The 13,202-nt window shown below is 42.2% G+C and overlaps 1 protein-coding gene across 1 annotated transcript in view; it reads left to right on the forward strand.

Moving 5' to 3' along the window:
• The first annotated feature begins 6,521 nt into the window (after positions 1-6,521).
• The window catches only part of KLHL6 (kelch like family member 6), a 37,899-nt gene continuing 31,218 nt past the window's right edge, over positions 6,522-13,202 (forward strand). Inside the window, exon 1 of the mRNA XM_016218032.2 lies at positions 6,522-6,814. Within this exon, the coding sequence (XP_016073518.1) occupies positions 6,522-6,814 (293 nt within the window). The remainder of the gene's footprint in view (positions 6,815-13,202) is intronic.

The raw sequence follows: 13,202 nt of genomic DNA on the forward strand, positions 1-13,202 counted from the left end.
GAGAAAAGGGGGATTTAGGCAGAATTTCTCTGAAATCCAATAGTACAGCCTTAACTAGAGCTGGAGGGTGGTCCAGATTCAAGATGGCCTCAGGACTTCGACAGTCTAAAGGAGATTGTGGTATATCAGTTGTGTGTGGTAATCATTTTTCCACCCCTCTCCCCAAACCATGCCCTGATTTCTAGCATTTACCAGTTTCTATGGTGTAAATATTTCTGTTACAGCCACGTTCAACCAACACCATATCACCAACCTTGAAGCTGGGAAGAAACGTGTGCAACTGAATCTCTAGAGTCAGTATGAGTCTATTCCAACGCACGAAATGTTAACTTTGTTTTCTGAATTTTCCAAGTTTTCAACAGTGATTTATTATTGTTTATAATCAGAGAAATAGATAACAAAAGTTATTTTAAAAGAGAAATGTAAAGAAATATATGGGATGTGGTGTGGTGTATTAAGGATGAGCTTCCTTGATTTCACTATTTGTTGAGGGTCAGGTCTTAGCTTTTGCCATCAGTTGCCTCCATTGGCTTCTGGAACCACCTGGGGGCTGCATCAGGTTTGGCTGGGCTCACAGCTGCCTTCAAGAAGACACTTCCAAATTTTGACTCACTGTTTTGTGGACATTGTTTCAGAGAGAGATTGCTCAGAACTACCTGGTAGGGGTTTGGGGAACACCTGGCTTTCCTTAAATTCAGAAGTGTAGAAGACATTCAAGGGGGTGCTCAGGGACCAGGCTAGCTGGCCCTGAATAGAAAATTTTGAAAAACCGTAGCAAATGTATGGCAAGCCTTTCATTATATGAACTGAAAACGAAAAGTTATACTATGAAAAGTGTGTGTTGTATGAGGAAATTATTGGGGAAAACAAAGCCTTGACACAGATCTTTTAAAAATAATCACCTCCCCATTAACTTATGAAATGGGTGGCCTGGATTTTCCCTCACTCAGATTTTGGTTTCCGGTCTCCCCACTTAGATCAGCCTGTGCTCCTTTTCATGGAACTTTCCAACTTCCTGTTTCTGACTTGGGCTGATCCCTAGCTCACTGTTCTTTATGAAAGCATTCATTTTCTGTAATTATTTGTGCTGGGATATGGTTGGTCTGAGGAGCCCGGGGCTGGGCATTTAATGGACAGGAGCCTAGGAGCATTGGGCAACCTTGACAAGAAACATAAGTTCTCTGAATGAGAGGAAAGACCATTTATTATGCACAGACCACTTCATACCAATTCCCTGCATCCCAAACCCTATGGGCAATGTGGGGAGAGCCTGCTGTTACCCTGAGTGTGCAATGGGGGCTGCACCACAGGAGAGCAACCCCAGAACTAGGAGACTCGGAGCTCAGATAGGACCCCTGACTCATTGGCCCATTCTCTCTTCCAGAGAGAGAGAAAGACCTTTATCCTGGAATGTAAACAAATCTGCTCTGGGAAGAGAAGTGGACAAACTCTAATTTCCACTTTTCCTTTACTACCAAGCAAACAGCTTCAAGGGGAGATAAGTTCCTAAAAGTCACTAGAGCAACACACTATCTCTGACTTCTGAGGCATGCTTTTTATTTAATCTCCCTTTAGCCAAGCTTGCTAGTGCTCTTTGCTCAGAAAGCCCATAACATGCAGAAACATGAAAATGTTCATAGGTAATTATCTTCCAACACTGCAAGAGCCAACTCAGAAAAGTCAACATGTAACCTGTTCATAGGTCTTGGTATACATAGAATTTAGCTCAGAGGATGCTGGGTAAATACTCAAAAAATAAAAATGTAGGTGTGAAAAGGTGGGGCAGGAATGAGATGAGGGGAAGAGAGGACCATTTTCATTTCCATTTGAGTCCCAGTTTCAGCCCAGAAAGTCCAGCCTCCCAGGAAACCCCTCAATCTGGACAAATCAGGAAGTCTCTCTACACATGGGAGCAACTTCCTCTCTCAAGGACTTTATTATCTAGAAAGAAATGAGTGCCACATCATTATGAAATATTTAATCATGCCTTAAGGAAAGTGAGAATATAGGAAAATGAGAGAGACTATCCAGCTGGAATATCCAGATATCAGTTAGTGCCATTGAAGATGGCTAGTATTGTTTTTACAAATCCAACACTAGGTATTTCTGGGAAATGCCAGTCTGGACTTTTCTTTTTGCTTTGTAGTTCCTAAATTTTCACTAAACACTATTACTTCTATAATGATAAACATATAACACTACCCCTTGCCCCCAACCAGAAACAATTTAAGTAGATTTCAAATATACATTAAAGTAAAAAGGATATAAGAAATATTACTAATTTTACCACCCAGAGATAACCACAGTTTAACATTTTTGATAGGTATGTATCTAAGATAGTGTTTCTCAAAGAGGGTGATTTTGCCACCTGGGGGACATTTGGCAGTGTCTGGAGACATTTTTTATTATCACAACTGAGGGAAGATGCTACTTGTATCTGGTGGAGAGTGGCTAAGGGTGCTGCTAAACATCCCACAGTGTTCAGGACAGCTCCTTCTTCCCCAACAGAGTTATTTAGTAGTTAGTAGCTCCATGGTTGGGAAACCCTGATCTAGGATTTAGGTATGTTTTTGGTTTGAATTTACAAAAATGGTACCAAACCTATGTATCACTCTGTAATCTGAATGTGTAATCTTTCTTCAGGCAGAGAGGGGAACAGACAGTCTAGGCAAAGGGAATAAATACATTTCAAAGACAAGAAGACTCAGAGCATATTTGGAGATAAAGCATGCAGTAATAAAATCACGGTTGCAGAATACATCGTTGCACTTGAGAACCAGGCTTTGGAGTGAGCAAATGGGATTTGAAGCTTAACTCCATTTCTTTGGATCAAGGGGCTGAGTAAGAGCAAAGATGAGATAGGGGCTTAACAAGCCATTAATCCTCTATTAGCCTCAGTTTCCACAGATTTAAGTTGAGGAACAATGACACCTACTTCAAAGGATTATTGTAAGCATTAAAAGAGGTAATGGTTGGCAAACCTCTTGCATCAGGTAGCTGTTCAATAAATGGTGACTATTGTTACTATTATTACTGCTACCTTTTTATTGTCAAAGCATAGATATAGGAAATGACAAATATATATAAGTGTATAGCTTAGTGAATTATTATAAGGCACACCCCCTCCCCCTTGTAAACACCATACAGCTCAACTTTACACTCATGTATGTAATGTGTGTTATACTTTTAAATATATTTGGTGGAAGAATAGTGATAGTTTGGGATGGAGAGACAGTGTGTCACAGTAGAGTTTTTTTTCTTTTGTTTCCATTTGGTATATTACCATTTGGTATATTTATTTAAGTTGTCTTTTAAATATCTGAGTAAAGTTTAATCTTACATTTGGGTGGAAAGGGTGGGAAGCCCTTAGCAGATGAGTGGGTCACTACTATGGGCACCTGGAGCTCAGCACTCTGGGAGTCCTTTGACAGACAGTGTAGAGCACACTTCATTGTCCCACCAAGAGACAAGGAAGCTAGTCTATTTATCTAGCATCTCTTGGCCCTCATTTGAAGGTCAGTCTTGGGGCATTAACTCTCCAGTCCTTCTGGTGAGCAGACATTCCCTTGTAGCTGGAGAAAGTTCTCAGAGTGATGCTTTTGAGTGTTGGGAACTGTCTGTGGGTGAACTCCAGGGTGGGCTAAAGGGATATGGGCACGACACTGATATTTTGTGCTACTATTATGTGACTTGATCTGCTTTCCTGTCTCTGAATAGAAGACCATAGTACTTAACTGCACTGGATTACTGGGAAGATTAAGTGCATTAGAGTTTATAAAGTGCCTCTCGTAGTTCCTGGAGCATAGTTGTTGCTCAAGAAATGATCGTTTTGTAGCAATAAGTTAACATGAGGGAAGAGTGGCTCTTCCTTTGTGGCTGACTTAAGACTTGTTTCTATCATTATAACTTATATTAGAGAAGACAGTTGGCTGGAGTTAGAGGGGCAATCTATGGCCTTAGGAATTGTGAGCTTTTCCTTGAGTGAAGCTACCCACTTGTGTGGGGACAGAATCTATTCCTTACAAGCATCATAAAATCAACTAGCTTAGTAAGATATAATTAAATTGTTTTCTCAGTAATAAAGCTTTTGCCAATGGCTTGTACATATTGTTGCCTGGTAAGGAAAATAAAGCTTTCACGGAACAGTTATTTTGCCTGTAGCTATAAAGGATATTTACCAGTTCATGCTGAATCTTAGAGCATATCCAGGTTGACATAAATGTTCATCTAAATGTGTTTTTTTACCTTTGTGCTAAAATGTAATTGTAGGTATTATTATACCATAGGCATGTGCTTACTTACTAGGAAATGGAAAGTTGTGGGGAAGGTAATATTTACCTGCTTGCATCAGGGGATGGGATGGGTGGGCTTGGAAGGCATGTGGAAAATAGGAAGTGAACTTGGTGAACAGTATTCATGATGAATAAAGAATTGAGCTTTATTTTAAATTTTGTTTTATTTGGGATGACTGGGGTGGAGTTGAATATGGCCAATGTTGTTTACAACGTGAGTTCCCTCCAGCCAAGACCTGCAGGGAGAGTTAGGGTTGTGCATGTCGGTGTGGCAGGCACAGGAGGTTAACTGCACACCAGCCTTTCCCTCTCTTCTGTGCTAACAGACCCTGATTTTGTTCTTGGGGAAGGTGGACTAGTCTTAGTGGATGAATCAAGTTTGGTTCAAGCCAATCATCCTATTAGATCTATTAGATCTTGGGGAAGATGGACTAGTCTCAGTGGACCAATCAAGTTTGATTCAAGACAATCATGGTATTGCATTTATATTTCCTGGTGTTTGGTATGAGGTGGCCAAGTGGCCTAGAAGTCCAATGGGGATTTTAGGAAATATTTTCTCTCTGGTAAAAAGAGAGTGATGGAGGAGAAGAGGCCTGCTCTTTTACTTCTCCATATTGGATTGGGGTTGTATGAAGACATGGTGTTCGGTACTGTGGCAGCTCTTATGTGACCATGAGGGGACATCTCCATCACATTGAGAGTGACAGAATGGAAAGATGAAAAAAACTTGCGTCCTTGATGCGTCACTAAGTTTCTGGATCAACCTGGGACTACACATCTCTGGTTTCTTATAATGTGAGACCCACTTTTATTATTATTATTATCATTATTATTATTTGTTAATTCTCACCCAAGGATATTTTTTTCCATTGCTTTGCAGAGAGAGTGGCAGGGAGGGAGGAAGGGAGAGAGAGAGAGAGAGAGAGAGAGAGAGAGAGAGAGAGAGAGAGAGAGAGAGAAACATTGATGTGAGAGATGTGAGAGAGACACATCGATTGCTTGTCTCCCGACCGGGGTGCGGAGAACTTGCAACCTAGGTATGTGCCCTTGACAGGGAATCAAATCCTGGACCCTTTGGTCTATGGGCTGACCCTCTAACCACTGAGCAAAACTGTCCAGGGTGTGAGACCCACTTTTGATGAGATACTCTGTTTTTGATGTGCAAAGCATTTTGATTGACAGAGCTCTAGATAAACAACAAGTCTGGGAGAATATCAAAGACTCTGATTTTGAGAGTAAGTATCTGTGGGAGAGAAGAAGAGCTGAGGCAGAATCGGGACTCCTGGAGAGGGCTCAGTCACCACTGACCGGGATAGTGAGAGGATCAGGACTCCTGCTGATCAGGAGACCTGGTAGTGCTCCCCACTTCTAGAAGGTGAGTGAGAGCAGGAGTGAGACAGAGGAGGCCACTTTGGCAGGCACTGGGATGGTGCAGCCATGGCAGGCAGGCCTTACAGTTCTCTCCACGGGAGGCTCTGGAGTTAATGTCAACATGATGTTACAGCTCTGAGAGCCTGATGGTGGTGGTAGAGGAAAGACACTTACCCTGATTGGTCTTCTAAGAGAGAAGACCCTGGGGATGGAGTTTCTGGAGACCATTTCTTCTATGTCCCCCATATATGAAATAATAGACATTTGGAAAGTGGGTTGGGGAACCTTGATATTTGCCGTGGCATTGTTTTCCCCTGAGCAGGGAGAAAGACAAAGACAGAAGAGGTGCAGTGCTGATAGAAATGAGAATGCCAGAGACAAGCATGTTTTCCAAGGTTCCCAAGGGACTGTGTGGGGGCTCACTGCAGGGCCTCAGACTCCTGGCAGGATGGAGGGGGAGGTTTGTAGAGTGCCCCTGTCCATCCCGTCACTGACAACTTCAGTTCCAGAAGCACCAGGAGTGTGAATGTAACAACCAGAACCAGAGGCTTCCTGCTTACGGATATGGGGGGGAGGTAGACCAAAATAACTGCACAACACTAATAGTAGACTCTGAGAAGCCACCCCTTCTCTCCCGGAGCCCCTTCCTACACACCCCATCTAAGTAATTTCTAATCTTGTGAATATTCACAGAAAGAAGAACAGAAGTTATGGCGTTTGTAGTAACAGGATGAGAAAGTGCGAGACTTCCTGTTATGTGTGTGTGACAGCTGGTGATAAGTGGAGGGCCCTGCACAGGAAATCCGCTCAGCTTCTGCAATGTGACCTGCCTGAAACTTGGGCGCTCCTCCAGTCTGGATGTTGATGGCAGGACAAGGGGGCGTCTGGACTATGGGCGACGTGGTAGAGAAGAGTTTGGAAGGGCCCCTGGCACCTCCTACAGATCAACCCTCCCAGAAAAGGGGAGACCTGGTAGAAATCTTAAACGAGGACAAGGCAAAGTTTGACGACACGGGACTCTCCTTAATTCTGCAGAATGGCCTGGAGACCCTCCGAGTGGAAAACGCTCTAACAGATGTCATCTTGTGTGTGGACATTCAGGAATTCTCCTGCCACCGCGTGGTGCTTGCTGCAGCCAGCAACTACTTCAGGTCAGCACGCCTAAGACCAGAGTCGAATTGGGTGCAAGTAGCCAGGAATCTCTGTATTGATGTGAGAGCCCAGTCGAACGAGCTGGCTCTTGCGTTTGTGGTTTGTATATCTATTTCGGCTTGTGTGTCTAGTCAAGATGCAAGAAAGGGAGCTATTCAACCTTAGGTTTTAGGATTTAAGCCGCATTAAAACAGAGATTGGTATTATTTAAAAGCAATGTTTATATATTTTGATAAATCTTCTGTGTGATATGTCCTTGTTCCAAAGGACGGAAAATTACTGAAGTCACGGGGATTTTTCCCCTCTGGTTTGACTAGTGTGTTAGAAACATGATGTTGTCTTTGTTCACCAATAAGGTAGAGAAAAGGATGTGGCCCCTCTTTTGCAGTTTTCAAATGACTTGCTGAAAATTAAGGTTTTCTGTTCGTGCTGAGGGGGTGCGTGAGAAGGGAAGCTGTTAAAAAGGTGCTTCAGAGGCGAGAGGCTCCCAGTTACAACAGGCTCGGAGGCCTGGGTTCCATCCCACTCTGCCCCTGCCTGACCACGGGGCTTTATGCAAGTCACTCAGTGCTCCGAGTTACTGTTTTGTCATCTGTAAGATGGAAATAATGATGACTGCCTTTCAGGATTGTTGTGATAATTAAATAAGAGAGGGGGTAAAGGTCTCACACACTGCCTAGCATAGTGGAGACGCTCACTGTATCTTTGTTTAAATTCATCACCTCATTTTGCTTGGTGCAGCGAAGAACCATTGCAAACGCCCGAGGTAGGAATGTGGGAGACTCAGGGGCCCGGTGAATACAGCTGGAGATGCTAAGTGGCAGACAGACATAGCTACCAGATTTTATTTTTGCAACAGCACAGTGAAGGGTGCTGATATGCCCTTTTACAGAGGAGGAAATGGAAACCTAATATTACAAGTCCAGTCATTGCTAGAACAGGGATCAAGCACATTCTGGAAATTCTTGTTTTTACTGCAATACAAACTGCCACTACATTTGGGGCTTCATTCCACAGGAAGTATATACAAGGTAAAGCACAGGCACAGCCATAAAGGTGGGTTGACATGATAAACACATTACTTACTCCACCAATATGGACCATATGCTTTCACATCGATCTCAACCCTGTTCAGGAGTGAATGAAAGTCAGCTTGGCTCAGTGTCTTGAGGACTCATTTTTAGATTTATTATTTCTGTTTTGAGTCACTAGAAAACAGCTATCACGAAATGTATACCCAATTAGTAGTGTCATTAGTGGCTCCTCCCAGGTATGGATCAGGACTGCCGGCTGTGTGCTCTAGAGTACATCACTGACTTCTCTGATCCTTGGGTTTCTCATCCTAAACAGATGATGTGTGGGCTCAGTCCTTCCAATTCTGCTCCTGTGGGCTACTTAGGGAAGGAAAGTCTCTGCCAGTCCTCGGAGGAGGCAGTGGCAAGGAGAAGCTGGAGGCGCCCATGTGGCGCATGTTTCTGCCTGTGGCTGAAGGGTCTCTTCCAAAACTGCCTGATCATGAAGGGAAATTCATACTAATCTTTTCTTCAGAACAGTGACTTTTGACTCTTACCTTGGTATATCCAAGATTGTCCTCTTCTCATGAACACATTAATCCTGGAGACAGGACTCCTTTTCCCGGTGCTACTATTAATAAAAACTTCTGTTGTTGAGCACTCACTGTGGCCTAGGCCCTGTGCCCCCCATGTCACATACAACCCTGTCCCACAACAATCCTGGGAGGCAGGGAATTTCATCCCCATTTACAGATGAGCAACCAAAGTCCGAGTGTCTCAGTTAACAAAGTGGCCAAGAGGGATTTATTTGAACCAAGACTGACCTTAACTCTGACATTGCCTCACTGGGTGTCTTGCTTTGTTTCTAAGATTTTGAAAAGGGTTGAGAGCCAAGTTCCCTTTATGCTCAGGCTTTGGAAGGGCAGAGAGTCTGCTCTGTCTGAGAGGCTCTGACTCAGCCCTCTGAGCTTAGGAGGGCCTGGAAGCTGCTTGTAAAATTATGTAGGTTTTTAATAAATCTTTATTCATTGAGAACATAAATATTTCCCACTAAGTGATTGAACCATGTTTTATTTAACCAGTTACCTACTGACAGGCGTTTGGACTGTTTTTAATCCTTTGCTTTTACAGACAGTGTTGTAATGAAAAATCTTATGTATATGTCATTTCATAAGCACGCAAGAGTGTCTGGCTGCTTCTCTACAAGAGGGCTTGCTGAGTCAAAGAGAAATACATCTGCAGTTTTAGTGGGTACTACCTGATTCTCCTTGATGGGGGTTCCCCACTGCCTTGCCAAAAGAGGATGGCTCCAAACTTGGATTTTTCCCAATTTGATTGATGAGAAACAGTACCTCAATTTAGTTTTAATTTGCATTTCTCTTATTTTAAATAAGGCCTGAAGTTCTTTTTCTGTGAGCTATCTCTTCATAGCCTTTCAAATTTTCATGTATATTTTTAAAAATTAAAATTTAGTTTTATCAAAGTATTATATGCAAATAGTTATCGGAGTCAAATAGTATTCAAAGACTTAATATGAAAAACAAAAATTTATCTTCACCTCATCTACTCTTCAGTGTTGCTCACAGGAGCCCACCTTTTTCAATGTTTAGATTTTTCTTCTGATATTATATTTCTACAAAATATGCTTACCGTGCTCTTTCTTGATTTCTCAGTGTTAAACATTTGTGAATTTCTAGTATTTCTGATAAGGACTTATACCTAACTCTCTTACTGCATACTCAACTATACCTAACTCTCATCCTACATACTTTCCTTTTCTATAATTTCTCAATATAATGTTATCACATTAAAAAAAAAAAAAATTTGCATAAAGAGTTTACATTATGTCCATGAAAACATTGTTTCCTGTGGAGCCAAATTGTGTGATATGATATTTCCTTTCTTGTAAACTCTTTGCTTTTTCTGAAATTAATAATTCACTTTTCCATTTGCTTTGGGCATATCTTCTGCTCACAGCCTCTCCATAATAATCTTTCATGTGGTCCAATGCAGCAGAAAATGCACCAGTTCCATTGTTCCCCAGAATCTTCCTCACTTCCATCAACCTATACATGTTTTCTGGACCTGCAGCCCAGTTATTGTCTAGCTGCATATGAAAACCATGGTGGCTATACACAAGGATTATATTAGTAACTCAGACAATGTAGTTCCCTTTGAGGGCCTGTTTAAAAGTTTTGAGTGGAATGAGGAAGTTGGGAAATATGTAGAGCTGAGACTGAGAAAAGGGTGAGGGTGACTGAAGCTTCGAAAGTTGCTCAGAACATATATTAAATGTCAAATAGCCAAATGTCAAGGAGTCCAAACATTTTCATGGCAGAAAAATTGAGGGGAGTGGAGATTTAACAATCATATTAATGTTTTAAAAATTTTATAAGACCACTGGTGTCTTTACTACTAGTAAAGCTGTCATTTGTGCTATGTTGGGCAGGTCCCCACATCAAAGTCATTGGAAGGGGTTGTTCATCTTGCATAGTGAGCCCACCTCCCAAAGGATCTCCATGTGAACCAGTGGTTCTTGCTATTTGGTGCGGGGAGTAACTCACTGACGAAGACGGCACACTCCACAAATGATGTTGACCACGTTGTGATTTCCAGGGCTGGCAGAGGGAGGGAGCCCTGGCGATAAAGGGAGGGTCATCAGGCGTCTCTCAGTCTTACTGATGACTGGCCCCTCCTATATAAATATAAAAGCTTCCAGGCCGAGTCTGAGTCAACAGTAAGCTCCTTTGTTGCGGCCGATGCCGAAATCCCTGCCTGGGCTTGGCCCCTACCTTGCACCTCAGTACCTCAGTCTTTGGGTCTGGTTCCCTGAGGTCATGATAAGGAGACTTTGACTTCTTGCTACAAAAATCAAACATGAAGCCAAGAATGGGAGGGTTATTGTGGACACAATCTATTAATCATTATTATATATTAACCAATTACTGGATGGCAGGAACGTGGGTGAGAGGCTGCTCTTAAGCTATGTTTAGATGTTGTAATCCTTTTGCTTTTTCTCCATAATGTGTAAAGTGTCTAAAAAGGAGCCAGCAAGTGTAGGTGATAGAATGAGTGCCAAGGAAACAAGTATGAGGAGAGGCCATTTGGGTCTGGATTAAAAACCTAGATCATGGCAGAAGTGTTGAGGATTGCTGCTTCCACAATTGGTACACCTGGTAAACTCTAGTGAACTATTGCTTGTACTTCTAGCATTGAGCTCTGTATTTTATACTTTTTTTTTTTTTAATCCTCACCAGAGGATATTTTTCCATTGCTTTTTAGAGAGAGAGAGAGGGAGAGAGAGAGAAGCATCGATGCGAGAGAGACACATTGATTAGTTGCTTCCTGCACGTACCCAGACCAGGGTTAGGGATTGAGCCTGCAACTGAGGTATGTGCCCTTGGCTGGAATCGAACCCAAGACCCTTCAGTCTATGGGTCGATGCTCTAACCACCAAGCCAAACTCTTTAGGGCTGTATTTTATACTTTTAATATTGTCCTTTTGGCAGAACCACTATGATGGTTAATATTTAGGCACTATAGATCTATAATCCCTTATCTGTCTTCCAATCCTAAAACAGTTCTGTTTGGTGGGTGTTTCTGCCCCAGGGTAGAAGTGCAATCAAGTCCTTTGAATTTTCAATAAAATGTTATCTCTGTTATCTCCATTTCTTGTGTCTAGGGCATGTGAATCTTCTTTCAATTAAATCAGAAAGCCTAATCTTCTTCTGTTTTGAATAACGTGCCATGCAGTTTTCAATTAAAACACAACAGAGAAATACTTTCATTATTAACATATCAAGTTCTGAACTTTATCCCTGGATCAAGGACATAGATGTGAAACTGTCCCTGCATGGACATGCCTTTACAGAACTAGATTCTAATGTGGTTAACATCAAATGGTCCATGGGAAGAACTGGCCCCATGCAGAACATCTGCGTTTTTGATAAAACTGCCTTGGAGCTCACCATTCATCACATTGCTCAATGTTCTATATTAGTCAGCATTCTTTTGGTTGTAAGGGATAGGAACTCAAGTTAAATCAGCTTAGGCAAAAGAGGAAGGTATTTGGCCACATAACGAAATCATAGGAAGGGCCAGGATGCAGCAGAGCCCAGGGGGAAGAGGAACCAGGGCCTTGAATGCAATCAGAGGGCTTTCTCTCTACCTTCACTCAGCTTCTCTCTCAGGTGGCATTTCTCAGATGGGTCTGCCACACATTTGGGAGGTTTTCCTATTGGCAGCTCTGAGACTTTGGTTCCAGAGAGAAACTGAAGGGCTAGCTTCAGTTTGAAAAGCCCCGGGAAAGACTCTCATTGACCCAGCTCCATTCAATTACCCAATCCAAGACCAATCACTGTGTCAGGGAGGTGGGGCAAAATGACCAGCCCAGTTTGGTTTAGGAGTCCACCTTTGGCGAAAGACCTGAGGGGGTGTGTGTATGCCACTTGAACCAGAGCATTTCCCAGAAGGGGAAGGCACTGGACAAAAGGAAAATAAATGTTCATTAAAGAGGGATAGCAAATCCTGGATTATTTTCTTTTATTAGTCAATTTATTGTACTTCTGTTTTTGGGTCGGCTGTCGGGAAGCTCATTGCATTGGTTTTTCTTAGCCTAGGTTTCAGTGTTATACTCTCTTCCTACTTTAATTACTTATTTCTTATCTTCTTATTTTTGTTGCTATTGTTTTGTATTTTATCATACCTCTGCTTCGTTAGTATAAGCCATCTTAAGTTCTTTTGGAGAAACCTTTTCTGTATACAGGTAAGTCTCCCTTGCTGTGAAAGAATATTATTTAGGCAACCTAAACATTCTATGCAACTGAGGGTAGACATTCTTTTATTACATTACACTTTTGTGGAAAGCTTTAAGGAGACAATAATTACAGGATTGCTGATACTGCTCTGACTTTAAAACACAATCAAAACAAAAGTTGCATCATAGCTCTTTCTGATGGGCTATAAAGATTAGCCACCAACAGGTTTACATATAATGACTCAAGTCCAGGGACAAGTAAGAGCAGACTGGCATTCAAGAGATCAAGCTGTGTTATGTAGAGTAAGCCCAGGCTTGTAAGGGGCTGGATATCAAGGGTATTTTGGTGTTGAGGGAATTAGGGGAGGGGCAGATGTCCATTGAATAATTCGTGGAAGGTGGGGTTAATGGATACAACACACACACACACACACACACACACACACACACACACACACGACAAAGAGGATTGAGATTAGGAAATTTAGCAGAGTTCTAGGTGATTGGCAGTATCCTCAAAGCTCAGTATGGCAGGAGATGTATGTCTCATTAGCAAATGAACTGGAGATGGAGAGTGAGAGGATGTTTAGTAATTGCTATGAAAACCTACACTCCTCC

This window comes from Miniopterus natalensis, chromosome 6 (genome assembly GCF_054644295.1).
Source record: "Miniopterus natalensis isolate mMinNat1 chromosome 6, mMinNat1.hap1, whole genome shotgun sequence".
Taxonomy (NCBI): Eukaryota; Metazoa; Chordata; class Mammalia; order Chiroptera; family Miniopteridae; genus Miniopterus; species Miniopterus natalensis.